The sequence below is a fragment of the Melanostigma gelatinosum genome, assembly GCF_949748355.1.
Source record: "Melanostigma gelatinosum genome assembly, chromosome: 3".
NCBI lineage: Eukaryota > Metazoa > Chordata > Actinopteri > Perciformes > Zoarcidae > Melanostigma > Melanostigma gelatinosum.
The window spans coordinates 12,061,135-12,086,390 of record NC_136636.1 but is presented as its reverse complement, the minus strand read 5'-3'; the positions used below and the strand labels follow the sequence as shown (position 1 = coordinate 12,086,390).

The window sequence follows — 25,256 nt, the reverse complement described above, 5'->3', positions numbered from 1 at the left end:
TAAGCTGTAATCTGTCTACTACTTGAACTTAGTCGACATCTTGTATGTGCATTTTGTGCTGACAAAGCACATGTGGCATTGTCAATTACTCATCTGCCGCCAATGTGAAAAAAACCCCGCAGTAAGCTCTTCAGTTTGGTCCAGAGATAACACTATACGCAGTGTAAATACAGAGCGCAGTGGTTACCAAAAAAAGAAAACTAGCTTTTCATAAAAACACAACACACCTGGTTCTCTCATGATTGACCGATTTATTCAGTAACATTTATCAAACACAGGAAGTTGGATCACAGTTTAAAATGTTTGAACGAACTGGACGAGCACTTTCTTCAACGGTCTGGCAGCGGAGTGGTCAGTGTTGGGAAGTAAACCGTTGGTATGTTCTACACCAGTCTTCGCCTCTTGCAGTCACGCTCCATCTGGTCTTCAGACGTGTTGGTGGCTGCGCCCAGAGGAGACACCTGGTTCAGCATGGAGTCGTCCGATGCCTGACCAAACAGGGCCATCAGCAAAGCAACGCCAAAGCCTGTGGCACGCTCTCCCTGCACAGACAAAGCACACGGGTCAGATTCAAGCATTGCTGTAAACTTACCCTGCAGTTATCTTTTAAAGTAATCATTCAGAACGAATGAAACATGAGACGACGTTTGTTCTACAACCCAATCCTCCAAAGTGTTACTACAGGGAAGTTGTTGAATCATCTCTGTGATTTATAAGTATACATGAGGTGTAATGAGTAGCAGTCGCGCTGCTTTTTCCTTCTTCAAAAGGCAGTGACGAGGTTTCATAAACGAACGAGGAAGTTGAGGTTTCTATATTTATTCCTCAACAGCTGGTTTCTGTACAAACAGTCTAGACTTTTGAATACTTTTCTGCACAGAGCAAATATTGTGGAGTTTATTCTGCATCACTTACAATAAAAACAGATCTTTTAAATGCCGAGTATGAACAGGAGAATGTACAGCAAGAAAAACCTGTTTTAGTGTTCATGTTGGCACCTGATTATTCTCATCAGACCAACTAGAAACACGGTGGACCGATCCTTTAATGATCTACATGAGCTTTAGTCAAAACAAAATGGGATGTTAGGCTTCATAGCGGTGTTGTTGCCAACTTCCTAACACATTCTGCCGACTCTTCTTTCAGCTCACGAGTCTCTGGTAATAGTCAACGCGGTCCTTATTGTGTGTTAAGTTATACTCCTTCGATTTGAGACAATAAGACGTAAGGTGCGTTTGTTAACCTTCAGTGACTTTACACCTTTGAGAAGACGCTAAAAAAGAAAAATGCTTATTTGGGTGTAATCAAGACGGGTGGTGAGTCTGTGGCCATCGGAAACAGTAGGTTCTGTTGCGTTTATCTAGAACCTCAGAGATCTAACAGTCGATTGGTAGCGAGGGCACATAACTCTATTTTCCTTTATTGTAGACCTTTCTGCTGCATTTCTTGTATGAAAGGGGCTGTACAACGTATAGTATATAACATTAAGTTATGATCATGATGTGATTTGAGGGTAAAAATCGGAGCACTAACTGATTGCACAATATCCGTCAGAAACACCAAACCCCTGGTTACTCACAGCATGGACAGGAGAGGCGATGTCAACATGGACCCAGACACCCGGCCAATCAAAGCCCAGGTGGGAACCAATAAAGAGGCCGGCACAGGAGCTCTGGGCGTTCTCCCGGTCCTGCAGAAACAAGAAAAGGATGACGAACCTCAGCAACTCGAGCACAAGATAAGGGAGACGCAGGTACACGGAACTACAATTACAATAAATCAATCGGAAAATGAAAAAAAAAAAACAAGTGTCAGTAAAGTAGGGCTGAACAAAGAATTTAATCTTCATCATTGCGATATCAACACATGATGAATAAAAATTTTTTTTTTTATAGATGTTTACCGAAATGTGGGATTAAACAGGCCCGGGGGCAAAATACCGTAGTATTAATTATCACTCTGAAGCATTTCTCAACAAGCATAAACGTGAAGAAAAACTATATTTGAATCTGCTCAGTCCAGTCTCTCATCCACCTCTAGTACGGCCCGTTAGCTTGGCTATTAGCGAATTGTTTTAAGCAACAGTAAGCTATTCTGATGAGTCGCCTCTTTTATAGTGAAGGGTGCAACGGAAGGAATGAAGCAGTGATGTGCTGTTGTTGACAAGGTTGGAGTAATAAAGTTGTTGCCTTCTAAATGCAGACTAAAAGGAGCCTTCATGTTATTATTACCATCATAAAGAAGAGGTGCAGTGTAACCCTCGGCTACACAAGTTGAAACCACAGCTGTCTATATGTCGTCTAACTGTCGTAGTTCAGCTTAGTTTGCACACATCTTAAAATTCTTGTAGACTTATCAGCTGGCTGAGAACAAGTAGCCCCTCCCCTCTCTACCAGTGGTAGGGGGACTGAAACTCATCGATATGTGTTCTTTATTCTTTCTCATCGTCAAACAATATTGTGATGTTAGGAATATGCTTTATTTTATGAATATTTTTGATTTTTTCCCAGTGAAATAATGAGTTTATACAGTGACTTTGCTAATGTAAACATTAGTGCTTCTACTCTAGAAACATTTATCCTAGTTATATATAAAATATTAATACCCAATCGGGTTCTGAATTCAAAGGACAATCAAGCTGACGCTTCAAGTCATGTTGTCATAGTCAACAATATCGCAGATTGTCCTCACATCAAGCAGGCCTCGTTTAAGCATTTGGTTTGGATGAACTTGTAGTTCGTCACTTACTGCCACAGAGTTCTTCATGTCAGCCATGGCCGAGGTGAACTCGCTGAAGTGCATCTCGGGGCAGTAGACCAGAGGGTGAGCCAGATCTCCGCTGCTGCGGCCGGCGCGCACACATGCAACCTCCCACTGCTCATTGTTGGTCATCACTGCTGCGTGGTACTTCCCCGTGGAGATCCCCTGGACAACAGACACAAGAAGACGTTTTAGATACAGAGACAATACCTGTTAGAAGACTACATTTGTAGTTGGTTCTGGTCCCTTTACGGGCTGTGTTGACAGATATTACAACAGTCCGTCAGTGGCTGTCACCCACCTGTGCCCCCGTCAGTGTGGCCATGTCCAGAATAATATCAGCCGACAGGTCTTTGCTGGCGTACACCACTCCATCAGCCAGCACCAGCCGGCCCTCTGCATCAGTGTTGTTGATCTCCACAGTCCTTCAGATTATAAAAACACACGAATGACAAATGCTTTTTATATCAGCTGGCCACAATCATTCCTGTTGATTTATCATCATCGTCATCATCAAAGAGAGCGACTCACTTTCCAGAGTAGAGAGTGTGGATATCATCAGGTCGTGTGGCTGTGGGCCCAACTGCATTCTCTGCTAGGCAGAACACAGCATGGAGGTTGTCCTTAAAGCCCTGGAGCCAAGAGAGGAGGAAGTCTCATTAAAACAACTCTTCTGCAGAGAATCAGAGGTGGCAGCTGCTGAGGAATAACCCAAAAGCTCACCTGTTTAATAGTAGCACTGAAAGCTCCCAAAATGGCCGCAGCTCCACCACAGTCTCTCTTCATCCCTGGCATTGATGTCTAGATAATACAAAATAAGAAAAAAACATATTTACATGTGATGGAAGGTAATTTCATCTTTGATGTGACTCCAATGCTGCACCTCTAGCCTGCACTGACCAGGACAGTGACCCAGCAGCCCGCATATTTACAGTCAGAAAGCTTTACCAGCTGGTTTGTAGTGAACTGGTTTTGTCGATCTGTACGGATCACCCCTCACGGGTCGACACATGTCAACCGTGGATTACAGTTTACCTTAACCATCACAGTGTGAAATAAAGTTTTACTGACATCGTTATCCGCCAATGTTCAGTAAAATATGCGATCAGGAAATCTGCATTCATGCTTTCTGTTCATTAGAGCAGGGATTCCCAAAGTGCGGTGCGTGCACCCCTGGGGGTGCGCGAGCTGCCTCAAGGGGGTGCGCGAGAGGAAAAGTGTAATGGCGTCGGATGGTGTCATAATATTAAATATTTAAAAAAAAAATCAATTTTAATTTAAAAAGTGGGATTTTTCACAAAATAAAAACATGAATTATAAAAATCCCCTTTGTAAGATTTAAAATTAAAAACGTACAATTTAATAAATGCACTTGAGCTCCTTCCGGCAGTCTTGCCGCCTGCCGCACACACTAGCCAGCCTAGCTTGTGCAGCTAACAGCGATCTTCATGCATTCAGCAACATTCATGCAAATATGCTAAACTGTCAGGTGAGTCAAACGGGAGTCAAACGGGGGTCAAACGGGGGTCAAACGGGAGTCAAACGGGAGTCAAACGGGAGTCAAACGGGAGCCACCTGAACACCAAGCATGCCAGTGCAAGTCAAAAGCCCCTTACATATTTTAAATCGAAATTGGAGGAGTTACAAAACAGCCAAAAACAACTGGAGTCTCATTCATGTGTTGGGTCTATAAATGACGCACTACGGGCTTCATATCTGGTTACAGAATAGCGAGAAAGGGGCTACCGCACACAATCGCCGAAGACGTGTGCTTGCCAGCTGCCAGAGAGATGGTGGAATGTATGATTGGGGGGAAAGAAGCAAACAAGTTGGACATGATCCCGGTGTCCAACAACACTGTGTCGCCGCATCGATGCTTTGTCCGAAGACATCTTGGCTACATTAGTCGGTCATTAATTGTAAGTTAAATGTGATAATCTGAGCCTGTGCATGTGTGCTCGCCATCCTGATTGCTCTTTAAAAGTGACTCCTTGTGTAACTGAAAGTTATTGAAACTTTGTTGCAGTGTTTCAGGGCGTTTTCACACCTTCAGTTTGTTTGCTTTGTTCTGATTCAGGGATTAATATGATACAATGTTGCAGTTTCCCCTTTGTTCGGTTTGTGTTCACACTGCAACATTTAACAGCGGACTAAATATTGTAAACTAACGCCACGCGCGAGCAAACTGTTCTATCATTGGGCAGATTTTTATGCGGCTGTAAATGGGCTCTGTTGCTTTTTTTTTTTTATTAAGGGGGGGGGGGGGTGCGCGAACCCGGTCGGGATGCAGAAGGGGGTGCACGGCCTAAAAAGTTTGGGAACCGCTGCATTAGAGTAAACAACCAATTCGTGTTGAAAATGGCCGCAGTGATTTTCCCAAGACAGTAGCATGACAAAACCTTTTATGATGCACAATAGTTACCATCACTTGTCCAGAGGAAACGTACCTTTCCCTTGATGCTGAGTCCTCCAGTGTCGTACACGATGCCCTTGCCCACCCATGCAATGGTTTGGGTCGCACCCTCTGGTTTGTGGCTCAGGACTGCTAATGCAGGAGGATGCTCGGCCGCCTTGCCAACTCCATAAATACCTGACAGGGTACAGAGAGAGAAAACATAAATAATCCAAACTACCAATGATCAATCTTAGGATTTGTCGTCTCGTGAATGTTTGTGGATATACATGCTTATCGCTCTATAAAAAGGCATTTGGTTTTATTCAAAAACAATATTCAACATAAGTATTTTACAAATAATTTAAATATAAAGGATAAAGTTACACCTTCTTTAACTAAAATGTTGAGGAAAGTAATAAAATCACAGTGAGATTTCAGATGGATCTATGCAAAGATAATTAATGTCTATGTACACTTTTTTTGATTGCTGAAGATAAATTGCCAGAATAAAGTGTTAAATAAATTTGTGTCTAGGTACGGAATATTGAGTTTTTAAGTTAATTGTTGCAAAATTGAAGCGATCTAGCCACAGTAACAGGCAGCTCACCGGAAAATACACATCCTGAGCAACAAAGCTAAATGAGCTGCATTCTCCTCTTTAAGTGACAAAAAGATCACTTACAGTAAATCTGAATCAGTTATTCAAATGGTGAGTTGTCAAAATATTCATAGTCATAAGAGAGACATCTACAGACACACTACCTCCAAATCCTCTTTTTTTCAGCTCCTCTCCACGAATGATCACTGGAGTTATTCCAAGTTCTTTCCCAACAGCCTTGATCTCCTGAAACAGCAATGATGGTCTGTGACAGGGAGCTGCAGCAAAATAACTGGAACCATGTGACTGTAGTAGATTCAACAACATTACAAAAGAGAAATCGTTTCACTTACATCTAGGAAGTGATCTGTATTCATCTCATTGCATGGCGTGTCCACAATCCGAGCTGCCATCCGCACTCCGTGAGCGGCGTTGGAGAGACACTGAACAAAAGAAAAGCTTTCAGCCACGACAGAGATGTTTAAAAACATGCTATTTCTAAGTAGCGTCTTAAAGGCCCTGTTTTAAAAAGGGAAATGAAGAGAAAAAATGTATAAACACAGACCTTAAGTTCCGCGACACCAAGAGAACTGCTCTCTTGCCCGACAATCACGATCTCCACATCGACGCGTTTCTTCTCAGCCCTGCGAGAAGTTGAGGAGCGGCGAGAGAAGATGGGGAAAGCTCTGGCTATGGCACAGGAGGACGCGAACACTTCTGAACGCTCACACACCATCTGGAGATGAAAGAAACACTCATATCAGCCACTTGGTCACACAAGACGTCCTTCCACTTGATGACCCAGATTTAAGTGCCATAGGACTTCCAGAAGGAGTCATAGAAGGGATGGTCGCCCCATCTGTTCTGCCGCTAGAAGTGCTCCTGAAGGAGGTGGAATAGAAAATGTAATTTGCCCCACATCTATTAACTATTATGTTACAATACTGACCACAATGCAGCGGTTGTTCCCGCCAGGAAGGCAGGAACGGACCAGACGGGACACAAAGTGGGCAGAAGACTGGCTGTTGTGCCTGCTGACCCGTGAGGGAAGGGCCGCCACCACAGCATGGTTGAGGTACAGAGGGCAGCTGTCCGTGGGGTTTGGGTTCAAAGCACTGAGAGCGGCCTGCCAGATCTGAGAAAACATGAAACAAAAATGACATTTTAGATTCACTGTGGAGCAGAGCAGAAACACTTGTTCCAATTGACAGAAAATGTAACTGCTTTAACAGATTCGTTTAAATCACTTATCAAGCTAAACCGTTTGCATCTCAAATGTGTGGATGCAGATGGAATGTGAGTGAACAATGTGACGAGGAGTTTTAAAAATTTGATTCTTTCAAGGTTCACCCGAGTTTGCAGACAGTGTACCAATTACCAGCTTAAGTATGGCAAAGACCTTTGACCATCATGGGAAGAACAATGGTGTTGGTTAATAATTGTCAGAGGATATTGAGAAGCTCTTTCCTTGACCTCACAGACTCTCTTTATGGACAGACTGCCATCTTTACACGACCCTCTATGACACACTGCTTACAGCTCCATTAGATACCGTGAGAAAAGAGTATTTATGCAGAGTCTGATTAACCTTAATGAACAAGTTAGGGTAAGTTACATGAACAGGATGCCACACAGTTTAAGACTTTAAATTACACTAATAGCCAAACAATAATATAGCCAATGACTATTTTAACGCCAGGAAACAGAAAATGCAATCCTCCAGTCACCAATTCAATTGTTAAAAAAAATAACGTTACATTGTGCCGTGATAAGCTAATTAACTATTAGTTAAGATACTACAACGTATACACCTAGCTAGAGCTACTTTACGTGAGCTAGCTAGCTAACGTTAATGGTGTTCAAGTGTCGTTAATATTAAATTAATTTAGCTAACTTAACGCTAGTGGCGTTAGCATAGCGCTAACATTAGCTGTCACCAAACAATAGTTTTTTTAATTCACGATATAAACGTCACCTCTTTGCTAACGACCGGTTGCAGTTTTCCTTTGATTTGGCTCCATGCTGTCTGCAGGTTGGTCTGCTGTCCGATGATAAGGACAGGACGAGTCTGCGGCTCGGAGTCACCGGCAGAAGCCTTAAACTCCAGCACCACGTTCGCCATCATTGACAAAAGCCGGACAGACAGCTAGCTATCGGTATTAGATGGACCGCTGTCGTTCAGTGGCGGAAGCCGAACCGGCGACGGCAGCCGGAAGGGGACAAGGCGGTCAGGCTGTAAGTAATCAGCGCTCTTTATCGCCCCCTATCGGCAACCGTGAGGAACTACACGATACATATTTTCTCCTTTCTTGAACATATTTTAATTAATGAATGTATTCATTTATTGCATACGGTCATTATATTGCCTTCACTTTTATTTTTAAATATTCTTCTTTCGGGTTACCTGCTGTACCCTGCGTCTCGTTTTAAAGGAAAAAACAAAAAAGGGATTTGCAAAAACGAAAAACGAGAACACCATGGTATTTCCGTATTTCCGACTGAACGGTAAAACAGATGACTAAAACGTACAGACCTTATTTGACTTTGGTTCTTGGTTTTTCCGTTTTTGAATTCAGAACGAAAAACGGAAATACGACCGACCATTTCCGTTTTCCCGTTATTGGTTTGAAACGAAAAACGAGAATACCATGGTATTTCCGTATTTTGGTTTTTCCGAATTAACGGTAAAACAGATGACTAAAACGTACACTGACCCTGTATGAAATTACACTCCAATCATGGCTGTTATAAAGTAGCCGACTACTTCCTGTAACTCTTGGTGCACAACGAAGATGCGGGGTCCCAAACAATCACGTGTGAAATTCTATGCTAATGTTTGATTTATTGTAATAATACAATATATTATTACAATGCATCTTGTTGGAATACATATTAATTCAAGCAACTATTCGCATGTTTTATTTGCACTTTTAACTCAACGTAAAGTGTCCATTCTTCTAGGTTTTTTTAATTGTAGCCTTAAGCGTTTGCTGTTTTTCTTATTTGTACCGTGCAAATGCATTCAACAACTTAGTTGTTTGAGAGAAAAATCATCAAAGTGGTTTCTTTCTTTACATGCCCCGTAAGCTGGTTTGTTGTGTTACTTTTATGTCACCTGGTTTCAGTGCATTCCTTCAGTGTCACATACGTGAATAATTTGTAGGGATAGTTCGATACCACTTTTTATTTCCGGACACCAGCACCGATAGCACAAGTATGGGCTGATATATCAACACCAATCCTTCTTTAGCAGAGTGTAGTGATGCTTGAGATCAACATTGTGCAAAAAGTCATGTAACTCAAATCAGGAAATAGAAATAAAGTACAAAAAAACATTTTCATTGTAGCAATTTATTAGTTTTCTCCCATGTGAAGGCCATCCACAACTAGATCACAGAGTACTCAAGTTGGGAGTTACACCCTGAAGTCTCAGTAAAATATACAGAGGACAGTTTTTTCACATGAAAAGCTGCAACAGAGCACTTCCTAAAGACAAACATTTTTCCAAACATTTCACTGAAATGTGTGTTTAGAAATGTCAAACTATTTTCTCCCAGTAATTTCATCCAAATGAAACAAGGACACACTCAAACTGAATTGGATTCTAGTGTTTGATATTTCTAAAGTCAAAAGTTGTAAAATGCACTTTCAAATTTTATATATTTGCATAAACCTAAGATGGAAATGTAACTGTAAAATGTAAACTTTCATGTCAGAGTGCAAATAGTTTAAAGCCATTTTAAGATGACACAGCAGGTATTGCTCGGGAAAAATAAAATCAATTAGCAAAAGGGGAAAATATCGAAGTCTGTGTGTGGATACCGTTTTCAAATTGTAAAAAGACAAACATTTAAATGCAAACCTCCATTTTTAAAAACTTTATCTTTAAAGAGACAGATGCAGTGACATCTTTGTACCATTGTGCTAAAGTGAAAATGATAAAAATACCTTAATTATGTGGGCGTTGTCATTTTTCTTCTCTGTCATAAATTATGTGATTAATTTACTAGACACACATAATTATTTCCATTTCTGGTGTTTCACAGAGATTGTTAGTGGCTTCAGATGTGAGCAGCATCGGACGTCTCATTTCAATGCACACTGACAACATTACAGCGACAGCAAAAGCAAAACTTGGCGCTGAAACAATCAATTGACTGGTTGATCAACGGAAAATGAATTGACCGTTAATAATAAAAAATTTACAAATTCATCAAGCAAAAATATCATTTGATATTTTCTGGATTCAGTTTCTTAACCGCGACGGATTTGCTGCGAAAATTAAATATCTTTGGGTTTTAGACTGTGGATCAGAAAAAAACAAGCAAAATAAATATGTCAGCTCTTGAAACTTTCGCTGTGCTCTGAATAATTATTATGATCAACCGTTTAATCTAAAATGAAATAAATCTTTAGTCGCAGATCTGGTGAAAAGATACATTTGCTAAAGACTAATGCTGAAAAACTGAAAGATCAGTTTTTTTCCTGTGCTTGGAAACTGTTCATATCAATACATATTCTAGTTATGTATTTGACCTTTCAGTTGTTTGTTATATTCTCTGGCTCGTTAAACCGAAATATGATACCACTGTAATACATCTGTCATGATACATGCAGCTCAAAATGTACTTTTTATTGCACCCACAATCGTGACCTGAGGTTGATTCTCAATCATTTGGGATCTTCAAGATAACATACATAAATGTTATACTAGACTCTGTAAACTATATAACTACTGCTATACACATGCTTTTGAGTTTAATAAACTGAAAAGTAACACATTTTAAATCATGATCATATTTTGAATAATAAGGTTTTTATATCAGTGAACTGTCTGCTACACTCTGGACAGGATAGAAAAATAGTCTTGTTAATTGCATAAAAGGTTTAAAGCACCCGTTAGATATTTTTAAACAAGTATATTACGAAACAATGTCTATTATGCAAAATAGCTCTTGCAGGCACACGCATACGTAAAACAAACACTCACATCATCCGAGTATTCTTGCACTCGCATCAGCTGAAGACGAACATGGATAATTTCAGGCTTTGCTGGTTAATGAGAAATTAAGCCAATACTGACAGCGGACTGGTTTCAAGTGGAGAGGCTTGTGTAGAGTGCTCATGTTAAAACTTCCATTATTTTACAATAGTTAGTACTTCATTAAAATAACAAGAAGTGTGCTAAACTCAACTCATGACAGAGAAGATAATCTAAGAGGCCTGCTAATAAGAGTAGTGTGTAAGACTAGATTTCAAAGAAGCAATCGATGCTACTGGTGCATGAGCACATGGTGCGCATGCAGCTGCATATGACACGTGTATAAATGTCACCACACGCAAGAGAAGAAGCAATGCATGACCACACATGTTCCTGAAGACGTGTATGCGTGGTTATGCGTGAACACTTTGGGCTACACTGGGATGAAATTTCACTCTGTCAAACACCCAAGCAGGCCCACAGAGCGGCACCTTGACATTAAGCGGGACACAGGTTACCGCCGGACCCACAGGGGGCTGCAATGCAGTACTTCTTCAGGATGGGGTTGAAGTGGGAGGCCGTACCAGCGCCGGCCTCTCTCGGTGGGAAAGGCTTCATGGTGGAGAGGATCAGCGCCAGGCAGTCTGCCACGTTCTTGTTTGGGGCACAGGCCAGAGCCGGAGTGTGGCCTGCAGAGGGCCAACAGGGAAGAAGTATCCTACAGTGCCCCCCAGGATCGTTTTTTGACAGGAAACACGGACCGCTTTGATATTGTATCATAGAAATATAATTATTCCCGCTTACCTTCCTCGTCTACAGCCATGACTGCAGCGCCTCGGCTCAATAACACCTGCACTACAGTTGCCAGGCCTTTCCTTGCTGCAATGTGAAGGGGCCTGCATGAGAGAGAACGATATCGCTTTAATAAGCCATAAATCTCATGCAGTGTTACTGGTGCCAATGGCAGTCGAGTCAATACTGTAAACATGGAAACGTCTCATTAATATCAGGGTGCCTTCTTAAAAGGTACAAAACCTACTATTGATATTCAGTCATAACTTAGGAAAGCTATTCACCAGCATCATCACAAAGAATTTCCTTTTAATAATACATTTTTTTCTCACAATGTTATGACTTCATTGTCTAAATCTTCATTGGACCCATTTCATCCTTTTTCCAGGTTACAGTTCTGATAGAAAACACTGATATTTGAATGCTCCGCACTATTAAGCTGTATAATCTATCTGGCAAGTTTGTATTCTTAATTGGCAGCATGGACGACGAGCCCTTTGAAGACTCACATTTGGAGAGCGCTGTTTGACGCATTTATGAGGGAGCAGTCGCTGATCTCTCCGAGGATCAACAGAGCACACATCTCATGACCCTGCAGAGTGAAACACATTGTACAGTGTTGATAAAGCACGTTATCACTTGGAACAAACTTCCTGGAAATGTAATCAAATCTTTTCTTTCCTTTCATTTGCATTGTTTTATAAAATGTACACCATGAAATGTTATAGCACAGTATTTTTACATTCATGTGTGCTACACACATGCATACGTTATTACTGTGCCACGGCGTGCATGCAGTAGTGTATGTGTATGTGTATGTACATGCAGTACATGCAGTTGTGTATGTGACCTTGCTGCAGGCCAAGTGAAGGGCAGTGTTATTATTGACATCCACCAGGGTCAGGTCAGGCTTCGCTTTGTGGAGCAAGAACTCTGAAATGCAGAAAATAAGACACCTTTCACGATGAACAAATATCTTTAGATTTCAAACATGATCAACTACAAGAGGGAAGTAGAATTATACGGCGTATTAAAAGGTTCGGGAGGACTATGAGGGGCACAACAACAGTTTGCATGTCCAAAAAGGAGACAGTCTCAACTCATCAAGTATGACTGAGTTGTTGAAAATAAAATATTAGAGAGGGAAGATGGATAAAAGAGGGACTTTGTTGAGTATCTTTTTGCAGAAAACATAATGTAGTTTTGTCCTCTTCTTGAGCTAAAAATGGTCCTGATGTGTTTTATGGTTGTCCAGGTGTAAGGGTGACACATTTGAAAGACACTGACCACATGAATTTCAATCACATACCAACAGCCATAGTCTGTCCACAGTCAGCAGCAACCATCAAAGCAGAGCATCCACAATGATCCACAGCATTGACTTCTGCTCCCTGGGCCAGGACCAGCTGGAGCCCAGCAACATTTCCTGAATAAGCAGCTGCATGCAGCGCTGTCCTGCACTCAAATAACAGACATGGAAATGCAGCTGAATTGACATCTTTCTGCATGCTGTGAAAAGGTATTTCTTGTACCTTTCAAGATAAAAACAATTGTGCAAGTTTACACAGATTTTACAGAGTACACTTATAAGGTTTTAATGACAATATTTTACACATCATACAATATCATTGCCTTTTCTTTTTATTTGCATAAAAGCAAATGGACGGCAATAAGAGGTTAAGTTGCATATGTACGAACAACTAACTATGCAACTTAATAGAGCCGTTATGATGAGTAGAGCTCAGCTCAGAGCAGAACCCACCTTCCTTTGGCATCGCTAACGTTAACACGTTTTGGACCGACTGTCTTCACCAGCAGTCCAGCAGCAACATCATGTCCATTAACTCTGCGTAGGACAGAGGACACGCACAGCATTGAACGGATTGTTTTTAATATATAATAAACACATGTATGTATATACTTTTACGACAGTACTCACAGAGCACAGTGCAATGCGGTGAAGAGATTTCCCTCCTGGTTGCTAAAAAGTTTGTTTTCAAGTAAAATGTGTAAACATCCTACACGGCCTACAGACACAGGAAACAAATGGACAAATGATTAATATTCAAATCTTTGTAAAATGATGGTAATACAGTATCTCAATATGCAAGTGTTCAAAAAGACAGGCACGTGTTTACAGCTACTACAAGGAACTTTTAACTGGTTATGAAACAGACTCAATGTAATACTGATACCACTATATACGACCTACATAAGCAATAGAGAACATCAGTGAGAAGATTGGCTATTCCTATATAGTGATGGTGGATATTCTTAATGCCCGTCATCGGGTCTGATTCCCTGCAACATCAGACGAAACAATTTGCAGCATGATGGTTCACCAGCAGCTCCAGCTAAGGAGGAAACGTACGCAGATCCAGCAGCAGCAGCAGCAGCAGCTCGTTTGCGGCAGAATGACCCGGAGCTTGAGAGAAGGGAGTCACGGGGGAACAAGGACCAGGACTAAGCAGGGCAGACTGTCAGACCATGCGGCAGTAAAATGGGAGGTTTTCTAAAGGGAATCTGGTAGCTACAGACCATGAGCAGTGAAGCGCAGTGCTTTTCTCCACAGGAACCACAAAGATAAACACAAATGAAAGTTCCTCGTAGTAGCTTTAATTGAAGAGAAATAAGTCAAAAGCAAAAATAATGCTATGGATAAAAACTATTGAGAGACTGAGCTGGTGCGGCTATAAAAATATCCATTCATACATGTTTTTGTCACCAAGTTCCATCTGTATTCATGTCCATGTTTTCTCTATTCATTACTGAAACAAACAAGTCATTTGTTCGAATTACTTAAGTACATTCTACATGAATTCGTGCCCTGCTGTCTCACCGTGGTGGGCAGCCCAGTGGGTGGGTGTGTAGCCTCTGAAGTCCAATATGGAGTCTAGAGGGTCGGCTTTCATAGCAGCCTTTAGCAAAGTTCGAAGTAGCTCCGTGTGCCCGCGGGACGCTACGAGGTGCAGCGGGGTCCTTCCCTGAGAATTTCTACACAGAGGAGAGGCCCCATGTTCCAACAGAGCAGATACACAGTCCTGACTGCCCAGAATGGCCTGCAGCAGGAGGACACGAAATATGATTTCAGAGACAAAAAAAAAAAAAACCATCTGGAAAATCCAGGACTCTGTAAAGGGACATTAAGTGACATGGAACATGTACGCACTCAATTACAGCAAGTACACTTACAGCTCTGTGTAATGCAGTGAAGCCCTTTTTGTCTGCAGCATCTGCCTTTGCTCCTTTCTCCAACAGGATGTGGACACAGTCTGTGTGACGGCCCAGAGCTGCCAGCATGAGAGCCGTCCTGCATGTCGACAAAAAAAGAAAACGGAGGAAGAAGAATTGACTGCTGTGGAGATAATTCTCTGGTCGTGTCAGAAAAATTGGTTGGATTGTCGGCGGGTCGAGTGACCCGACGGCAATACAAGTCTGCAGCTTCCAGAGAAAAAGTGTCAAGGATTCTAATCCAATACACTTAATGTTAAATTTAACGAATATCTCCTCACGGCCTGCTAATCCAGTCCAGCCAATCGGTTCATGCTCGTACACTGAACAGGGGAAAGGCCACGGATGTATAAAGGCAGTGGGAGCGAGAGGGACGGTAAATCTAATCTATTTTAAGTATTTGGTTGGGTGCTGAGTGGGTCATTTATAAGTTCTCTCTCTGATTCCTACACCTCTGTCTGTATAACGAGCAGCACCCTAAGTCATTGTTTTATACTACTTTTGAAAGACAATATAAACATTTTATTAATCATTGTATACAGCATTCAACAGCATTTTATATTCTTTCGTGTCACAACAAGACAAATTATTTTAATCTCAAATTAACAGCAATGTATGTAAATGCTGCACATGTCAGGTGTTTACCTAATTAACCAATAATAACAAAATCAGAGTATAAACCAGGAGGTGACTCACTGTCCCTGTGTATCTGGACTGTCGACGATGTCGGCACTTTGTTCTCCGCTGACCAATAAAAGCAGACAGTCCATTTGGCCCTCAGCAGCTGTAAAAGGAAATTGTCAAGTCAAAAATATCAGTTCACAGAATAATTTCATAGATGATAAAGTAATAACCTCATTTTAAAATTAAGTAAAATCTTCTCAACCATAAAACATTATGGTTTGTTCTCATAACAGTGTCCATCAAATCTTCAACACCACACGAAAACCAAATCGATACTGTATATTTGTACAAATTCTTTAAAAATCCCAGGATCCAAAACACACACACACACACACACACCTGCAGCATGGAGAGCCGTCCACCTGTGCTTGTGCTCCTTCAGTGTGTAGGAGGCTTGATGCTTCAGCAGCACCTCCACACACGTGGCAAAACCTCTCTGAGCAGCCAGGTGGAGGGCAGTTCTGCCCTCCACGTCCCGCACATCCAGACTCACCAACGTCTCACAAAGCAAGCGCAGTGCCTCACAGTGACCATAATACGCCTGTAACAGCAGAATGAATAATAACAGTAGAGTCAAAAGGTATGTGGTCTTCATGTAGAGGTCAGGTCTTTTCCAGTGTAATAATTGCCATCATGTGCTACTCACAGCTAAGTGCAAAGGGCTGACTGGAATATTACTCTCAACCTCTTCTAGACAGTTGAACGAGATCTCCAGGAGCTGCAAGAGTGGGAGAGGAAAAAAGAAAAGTTAAACTGGTCGTACCCGGCAATTGATTTAAAAGGAAAGAAAAACCAAAGACACCACTGACCAGTTCCAGGTGCTGTTTGTTCCCATAAGCTGCTGCATAGTGGACGGCACTGTAACCCTTACTGTTCTTCAGGGTTGGGTTTGCTCCGTTGTCGAGCAAGAAGTCTAAACACCTGAACACACAGAGCACAACATTAACAGTCCTGTCTGGGTTTTATTCTTCTTCCAGCAACAAGAATTTATCAAAGAAAATCATTTTAGAAACTTTCACTTGGCTCTTCTGTGTATCGTTATTGTGTTTATTGGTCTTTAAATATCAAGTATAGCAAAGAAAAATTAATTTGAATGAGTTTTTATGTCAAAATCAAGCTTTTGAAGTGTCCAAAGAGTTTACAAATATTTACATCATCCAACATAATACAGGTCTGATTTTCTTTTTATTTGATCTCATAGTTGCACAGGTTTAATTGTGACTTTTTCCTGATCTTTGTTTTGCTCTTTTACATTATTTTTGCACAATAGAACACATCTATTGTAAAGATAAAAGTGTATCTACTTTATGATTAAGAACATGTGTGATATGATACAGATAGGGGTCTTACAGAGAGGCTTCCTGTTGCTTTTCATCACAGTGGTCGGGCTCAGGGTTCGTTTCCCTTCAGTGGAAAGAAAAACGGACTCTTTTAAAACTGTCTTGAATGAACTCGAGATTAACAAACATAAAACAGGATGTTGTCCTTGCAGAGTAAAAGGAGTGAGAAATTAAAATGACAGTAAACGCTCTCTCTCTCACCCACAAAAGGTGTGTGAAGCAGCAGTGTAGTGCAGAGGGCTGCAGCCCGTCAGATCCAGCTCATTGACCTCAGCGCCGGCTCTCACCAGGGAGATTGAGCATTGGCTGTTCCCGTTAGCTGCAGCATAGTGCAAAGGAGATCTGCAAGGTGCAACAGGGAACAGCTGTGTCATCAGGTAACAGCAAAGCAGAGTCAAAAGTCTGAGTTCAAGGTATTCAGCACTGCTTACCTTCCCAAATGATCTTTAGCATCCAGTTCGGCAGCGGCGCCATTCAACAGCAAGTTCAGACAGTCAACATTTCTGTCACGAGAGGAAACAAGTAGTCAGCAGTGTTTCAAGAAAAGACACGGCATTTGAACATAGAATACTTTCAAAATGCTGGGAAAAAAACGATAGTGTATAATTTATTACTGCATTTTCTTACCATATGAAATTACATTTATTGTTTGTATTAATTGACAAAAATGAACCAGAAGTGAAGAAAGAAATACTGATGGTAAAACAGTAAGATGAGATATAAGCTTTACAATTGATTTCATGACGACCAGAATCCCCAAAAACTATGGAGAAATATAACTTTCACAACAGGAAGACCTTCCTAAAATATTGACAAGACTGAGACATGGAAAATAATCTATTGAACTGTGTAGATGAAGGGCCTCACACTGTGTGAATATCTTTAACTGTGATCAGTTGAGAAAGATAGAAATGCAGATTTGTATCAATAAGTCAAAATGCTGCAGTAAACATAACTCTGTGTGTGGGTGCGTGTGGGTGTGTGTGTGTGTGTGTGTGTGTGTGTGCGCGCGCGCTCACCCTCCAGAAGCAGCTGCATGCAGACAGGTCCTTCCGTGGTCGTCTAAAATGTTTATGTCATCCCCAGCTGACGGCACCTGAGACGGCAGGATGTAAAACTGGCCTAAACGATACACAACCAACAATAACGGTTTGTTAAGTGGAAACATTTTGAGTTGTGTCATTTATTAAAATGTAATAAAAAAAAAAAAGGGGGGGGGGGGGGGGGGAGGAGAAAATGAGGACCACAGTTTAATGCCTCAAACAGATTCTCACCATTGGACAGTAACTTTCGACAACAGTCTGGAAAACCGTAGAGCGCCGCCAAATGCAGTGGAAGCATCCCATGAATCCCTTGTCTTTAGAGAGCATAACAAAGAGTATCTACTTCAGTGTGTGCAGAGGAGGGAACAACTTGCTGTATAAAATTGGAATTTGTTGGTTTGGATATTGAAGTAAGCGACAGTGAGTTTGTTTCTTCACATTTTGTCAAGAGGAAGCAGAATATTACAGGATCATGTGCAATGTTCCCTCTAAGCTGCGCGCTTGAGCAATCGCGCACTGCTCGCACATTCTCAGCGCACAAGAAAATCTATGCAGCGCAGAAAATAAAATTCAACATAAACGTATTAATTAATATCTAATATTAGTCCTAATCTTATCTAATCAATTAAACCAATAATAATAATAATAATAATAATAATTTTGTTTTCTGTACTATTTTGCAACGTAACTCAGTGAGTGACAGGTGTCCAGCCAATGATACGATTCGGTTCACTTACGCTACGCAGCCAATCATAGCATTGACACTATTGCCCTGCCCATTCGCGCCGTGCAGGTTAGCTAGCTAACAACAGGGCGGCGGAGTTACGAGACGCAAATGCCCCTTATCCCCCCTTATCATGGCGAAACGAACGGGCAGCGACATAAAGTCAAAGCAAGAAGCAGACGAAGCCATCAACCTGGACAAAGTGTACAACCATTGGAGAAGTGAGAAGGACAGACGTGAAAAATAAGGTAAAATTTAAGTCAGATTTGTGCATATTCTAGTGACATTTATTAAGATTTTTTACTTATGGATATTAATCATTACATTATGTTACTACTAGATAATTTATGGGTAGTAGAAATGATAATAAAAAACTGAGTAATTACATATTTTACAGACAGAGTTACAGGAATTTACACTGTATCACAAGCTACAGCACACGTCATTGTGCAAAATGTGAATGTTTTAATGTGAACAAAATGTTATGTCTGAAAGGTGTATATGTATCATTTCTTCCAGAACAGGACCCTCACACAGGCCACAACAGGACCTCACACAGGCCAAAGCAAGACTCTTCCCATGGCCAAGCAGGACTCTCACATAAAACATACTACACATCTCATGAACAACAAGATTTTTTTCTTTTTCCTTTAAAGTTTGTCAAATCACTTATATTAAAAGTAAACTAGTGAAAATTGCTGCTGTAATTTGATTCTTTTAATAAGCCATGTAACTTGCTATGATCCAAGGTTTTGAACAGGTGTGATACTGGTGTGTGGCCACAGCGTGCACATCTGATGTTGCTCACAGTGGTCCTCAGTGTGCTCAGGGAGCTTGTGTGTATGCCCAGACACATGAAAAATTAGAGGGAACATTGATCATGTGTAATAATTGAGTCTGCATGCATGTGTATCAATGCTTTTCTCTTGCAGCCTAACTGCAAAAAGACTGGTTTGGCCGGTGTTACCTGGTCTTATCAGCACCGTTTGTCAGCAGAGTGCTGATGAGCAACTCCTGACCATATCTGGCAGCGACATGAAGAGGAGTGTTTCCAAACATATCAGCACAGTCAATCTCCCCCCCTGTGCACAGAGACAAGATGGGAATTGAGGACGTGCTCTGATACCTTAAGTCAGAATATACTGGGAGGGCAGATGTGTTACAAGACGAGGTGGGGGGGTAGTGTAAATGAGCTACCATTTTGGATCAGAATCTGGGAGCCTGTGAAGCGCCCGTACATAGCAGCAACATGCAGAGGACTCTTCCCTTCTTTATTCTGTTAAACAGAGAAAAAGTAAAACGACATGTTTAGTGAAAATAATTACATAAAGTATGATAATCTGCACATTTTTCATTTAAGACGAATAATGAAATAATGATTTCTTCTTCTTGTTCTTTTCAAATCCACTCAATAAAAACGGTCTCTTTACCTGCACGTTGACGTCAGCCCCGTTGTTGATGAGCAGCTCGAGACACAGCACCCCGCTGGAGGAGGCGGCAGACAGGTGCAGCGGCATGCTGCCGTGGTGGTTGGGCTGATTGATGTTGGCGCCACAGTTCACCAGCTCAGTGGCCACAGCGTCCTGCCCCGTGTGGCAGGCTATGTGGAGCGCTGTGTTCCCAAAATTGTTCGGTTCATCAATCTGAGACACGGAGGAGGAAAACAATCGATGAGTATACACTGAAGTTCATTATCAGAGTCAAGAGATTTTTTAACTTGTATTAGCTTTAGCTGTCAGTGTAGAGATGAATTATGTGACCAGATGTTGGTAACATCAGCAAAAAGCACATTACTGATGAGGCTGCAGCATGATTAGTGACAACATGATCCAGGACCAACATGAAACCAAGGCTGGAGCTCTGCAGGATGCCATGTTATTGAGGACTAATCTTATATCAAACCACGTGGAACTACAGACTGCTGGGTTTCTGTAATTGAGCAGGATGTGTCCTGACATCTTCATTCTGACTTTAAAGCAAAGACAATCGTATAGAAATAATCTACAAAACCCTTTGCAGCCGAACAGACAGTACAGACAATACATGACAGCTGTAATCATTTATCAGGATCTGAGTTTCCTTAGAGCCACTTTACCTCCACCACCAGCCTCAATAGATATTTGACCACGTCTAACTGTCCATTGGCAGCTGCAGCGTGGAGCGGAGTGTAACCACATTTGTCTTTGCAGATCACATCCGCACTGTGAGACACCAGCAGCTTCACAACCTCCATATATCCTGCAAGAAGAGCTTAACATTGACTACAAGTGTCTGCCATGCACGCACATCACTGCACACCAATCTCTCCTGTTTGCAGACTGTAGCACAGTTACAAGACAATTTTTATAAACTCTTCACCAGATTTTGACCCTGTTAAGATAGACTTTTTTTGGTCAACGACCAGTCTAACTTAAATATACTGAGGTTTACGGATCTCCAAGCTCAGGTTGGGGGAGGTGATAGAGGGAGTATACTATCCAGTGCAGGTGCTGCAGCCACTAGGCACGTGGCAGTGGTCACACCTGCAGCCCATGAGCTAATTAGAATGAGCATATGTTCACAGGGCTGTGAAGCTGCAGCGGCTGGCAGAAGAATACGAGGATCCCCTGAACCTCTTGAGAGGAGCTGCAGCAGACAGGAGGTAATTCAGCGGACTCACCTCTCTGCTCTGCCCAAACAGGACGGAGGAATCGTCTCACACTGGGTGTAGACCGAAGGCCAAAGACAGGAATCTTGTGTTGAGTTTGACCCTATTCCCCTTTACCCTACCCTGTATATTAAAGGACACTTTTTGTTCCATAGTTAGTCTCTGAGTCACCTGTTTTATCTCTGAATCTTGCCTCCACGTCCCCCGGGTTGCCACATTGTCAAAAATGTTTATAAGAGTCAATTTTAGAGCTGCGACGATAAATCAAATAGTTGCCAACTATTGAATTAATCAGCACCTATTTTGATATTCAATAAATTGAGTATTTGCTTGAGGAAAAAAAGTCTAAATTCTTATTCCAGCTTCTTAAATGTGAATACTTTCTGGTCTTTCCTCCTCTGACAGTTAATATCTTTCTTTAGTCGTGGACAAAACAAGACATTTGAGGACGTCATCTCGGGCTTTGGGAAACTCGAGTCGACATTTTTTTGACCAAATAACTAATTGATTAAACAAGAAAATAATCGACAGTTAAAATAATCGTTGGTTGCAGCCCTAGTCTTTGTTTTTAAATTGGGATAAAGATTATGTCTCATAACTTAAGTTTCAACCATATAATCAAACTTACAGCTTGACCAATCAAATGTGCAACGAGGTCAGAGCATCTAGTCGGACAAAGATGTAAATTAGAAGAGACACATTCACAGGTTGATTTCTGCATGTGGTGTGATGTTTTCAACCCACAACCACAACATACACATGAATTATATGCCTTTTGTATAATCCCTCATAACCCTATCCCGTAGAAGCATAAAATTGTATGTTATATAGTTAATAAATGTATTCCGTTATTAGTTGGTTGGGTGGTTGTTAGTTTATTTGCTTGTTTCTTATCGTATATTATTGCGTACTTAACAGCAGACATCAGTCTTTAATTAAATTCATGCAACCAAAAGTTTTCATTCTGGGTAAAAAGTGATAACATGTTTGTTTCTCAAGAGAATGACACCACTCACCAAGGTATGCAGCCCAGTGGATCGCCTGCCTTTCCGTCTCATCTTTGGCACTCACATTGGCACCTTTGCTCAGGAGCAGGTTTACCATCTGCAGGAACATAAGTGGGTCTACCAGCTCATCTCGTTTCTATCGAGAACTACAGTCCAATGGATTGTGTCTTGACAAGAGTTTCGTAACATCCTTGAAAACTTACTAAAATGGGGCTCTGGTTATATTTTGGCTACACAGAGGAACAAATAGTGTGTAACTCGGTTAATATATTATTAGACAAATGCCTTTTCCCATAGTGCTGCAACAACTGCCAAAACACAAGAAAGCTTCCCACAGTCATCATTCACGTTCCTGAAGCAAATCTTCTTTTCAGCATCAAACTTATAGCTTTGATGTTTTACTTTACATCAGGAGGAAAACTTTGGTTAACACTATCAACGTTACCTCTCCATGACCGCTGTGCGCTGCATGATGCAGTGGCGTCCTTCCCGCCCTGTCGGCAACATCCAGACTGCAGACATGTGGTATCAGAGCCTTAGCGCAGCCTGTGGCCCACTTTGAAGCTGCCATGTGTAAAGGTGTATGCCTGTGCTTGTCCTGTGCGTTGACCTTTGCTCTGTGCATCAGTAGCAGCTCCACGGCTTTCTGAGGAAAAACACAAAACTCAAAGACGTTACAATCTGGTGGTTAAGTCCTGAGAAAACTCCTTCTCCCTCTGTGTTTTGAGATAGTAGCATACTTCATTTCGAGAGGCAGCTGCTCGATGTAAAGGAGTCAGCAACCCCTGGTCCTTAGCGTTGACATTCGCACCTGTGGCAGACGCAGAGTGAGTCATTAATTTATGTGTGTTTGGATAATATTCAGTTCCTCTGCACTTGATTGACTCATTGTCATAATTACTAGAAAGGCTGATTGATTTTTAAAAAAAACCTTGTGTATGTAGTTCATGATACGCTTTCCACTTACTTTCCACTTATGGTTGATTGCGTGCAGCGTAATGTCTCGGAGACATCAATTATTGTTTCAATGTATGTTTTAAATCTCCTTTACTTGTTACTACTGAATTTTATTTCTTACACCGTTTCTTTAATTGTTTTTAAATCTCCTTTTCTTTTGCCTTATGTTTTGATGCTTTTAATGGTTTTATGTGAAGCACTTTGAATTACCTTGTTGTTGAAATGTGCTATACAAATAAACTTGCCTTGCCTTACTCTGACATATTTCAAAGTGAGATTAAATGGGTTTTCTACCTGAAGTAATAAGTAGGTCCATAGTGCAGACATCGCCCAAATAAGCAGCAGCATGAAGTGGTGTGCTTTGGTCTTGGTCCTGAGAGGAATGAAGAACACATGTTCCTCTATTTTATCAGCCGAACATTGCACAACATTCAATATTTTGTTATATTGTGACTAAATGTTTGTGCAGTTAACGTGCACGTTCATCTTTCTTCAACTATTGCCCAGAATATTTGATTTACATTTTTTTAATTAACTAGCGGTAACCAAAAAACATACTATAATGCATGAAAATTTGACAGCTGAACTTGCAAAAAATCAAAACAACGTTACCAGTGAATTGACGTCATCATTATGGTTCAACAAAAATGTCACTTCTTCTGCGTTCCGGTTGAAGATAGCCTGGACCAATGGCGACTGAAAGAGAGACGTGACATGCAAAACAGACAAAGGGCAGCATGAAAAAATAGATTCATGTCATTATGTTTTCTGTGATAAATGGTTTTGCACACAGCATCAAAACCCTTAGAAGCAGCGACTAAACAGTTTCGACTGAACAGCTTTCATCAGAAAACTTGTTTAAAAACCCACTGGGATCATAAATACAGTCATGCCTTTGCTGAGATGCCAAAAAAATGTGTTACATGAGTAAAGAGTGGCAGGGAAACTCCTCTGATCATGCACAATGTTATCATGCTAACTTTGCCTATGTTTTGACAATGCTGAATCTGATCATGTTACCTTTGACTGAATGAATCCTGGCCTGATTACCTAAACTAAGGAGTTGTTTCCTACCTGGATGTGGGGAAGACATGCAAGTTCCTAACTAAAAGAAGCAACCAGAGAAGGTATGACCAGGCTAAAGTATAAAGAGAGAGAACAACCCAGACCGGTCCTTCTCTGTTGCTGCACGTTTAAACCCAACACTTGTCCTGTGTACTAAGCTTTGAGCATTCAAAATGTGACAACACTGTCAGAGATTTTTGTATAATATTGTCTTGAGGACAATATTTTGCTTGTATTTTGCTTGCAACCTGCTTCAGTAAAGATAAGGACATCACGTTCAATTTAAAGCATTTATATTGAATTGGCATATATTTGACTAAAGAACGTTACTTGTTTGCATCACGCAAAGCTCCTGCACTTTCTGGATACTTAGAAAATGTTACAATGACTTTGCAAGCTTTGTGATTAGCATATAACGTAAATCAAAGGCATACAGAAGAGGAATGTGGATCCATGTAAAGATCAAAAAGTTTGGAAGGGTTTGGACTCCGTGTACCAGGGAGCCCAAAGACCCCAATGATCCGGTCTAACGCGAGGCGAATCACAACATCCAACATCCAACTCAAACTTCTAGTTTTACATGGCGAATAATCTGCAACATTAACTAACGTTAGCCTTGTAGCAAACTTTGCTCGACATGTCGCAAACATGACGAGCCAGCAGTGCTAAAAAAAAGTACTGTGAGTTCAACCGTTACGTTTTATTTACTACCTGGTCCTTGATCTTTCTTAGCTCCATGTCCTAATCACTCTGGAAGCTCCCTCATTGAAACTGAGTGTAAAGTTGACTACATGTCACTGTGTAGCAGCTAGTTAGCCTAGCTTTAGCTTAGTTAGCTGCTGATATGTGATGTGTAGCTGGCCGAATATCGCGAGAGAGAAAGTTAAAGAAACGTGATTTGGACGCATTTACGTTGCCAAGTATGTGTCCTTGTATGTGATATTTTCTGAATATTAGTATGGTTTTACGTGGGTTTTTTTTAAGGCATACGTTTATTAAATCAATCTATATATTAATGTATTGTGAACCTGG

General features: G+C 41.2%; 2 protein-coding genes across 2 annotated transcripts; both read right to left on the bottom strand.

The window, feature by feature from the left end:
• Positions 1-240: 240 nt before the first annotated feature.
• npepl1 (aminopeptidase like 1) lies at positions 241-7,941 on the bottom strand. The gene is made up of 12 exons (XM_079266191.1): positions 7,729-7,941; positions 6,703-6,888; positions 6,319-6,489; positions 6,107-6,196; positions 5,918-5,999; positions 5,208-5,350; positions 3,484-3,561; positions 3,292-3,392; positions 3,062-3,185; positions 2,749-2,925; positions 1,580-1,690; positions 241-542 (listed from the first exon to the last, which is right to left on the bottom strand). Exons 1-12 carry the CDS (start codon positions 7,876-7,878, stop codon positions 384-386), a joined length of 1,572 nt encoding a protein of 523 aa, XP_079122317.1. The 5' UTR covers positions 7,879-7,941; the 3' UTR covers positions 241-383.
• Positions 7,942-9,105: 1,164 nt separating this feature from the next.
• ankrd52b (ankyrin repeat domain 52b) lies at positions 9,106-25,042 on the bottom strand. Its single transcript, XM_079266158.1, has 28 exons — positions 24,936-25,042; positions 23,772-23,855; positions 23,454-23,532; positions 22,943-23,013; positions 22,648-22,848; positions 22,212-22,299; positions 20,644-20,786; positions 19,979-20,191; positions 19,746-19,824; positions 19,516-19,630; positions 18,056-18,138; positions 17,801-17,903; positions 17,213-17,284; positions 16,983-17,123; positions 16,792-16,845; positions 16,251-16,362; positions 16,088-16,159; positions 15,781-15,982; positions 15,454-15,541; positions 14,719-14,836; positions 14,366-14,585; positions 13,466-13,553; positions 13,289-13,372; positions 12,836-12,981; positions 12,377-12,459; positions 12,036-12,118; positions 11,539-11,630; positions 9,106-11,423 (listed from the first exon to the last, which is right to left on the bottom strand). The coding sequence occupies exons 1-28, from the start codon at positions 24,960-24,962 to the stop codon at positions 11,233-11,235; spliced, it is 3,132 nt and encodes a 1,043-aa protein (XP_079122284.1). The 5' UTR covers positions 24,963-25,042; the 3' UTR covers positions 9,106-11,232.
• Positions 25,043-25,256: the final 214 nt, after the last annotated feature.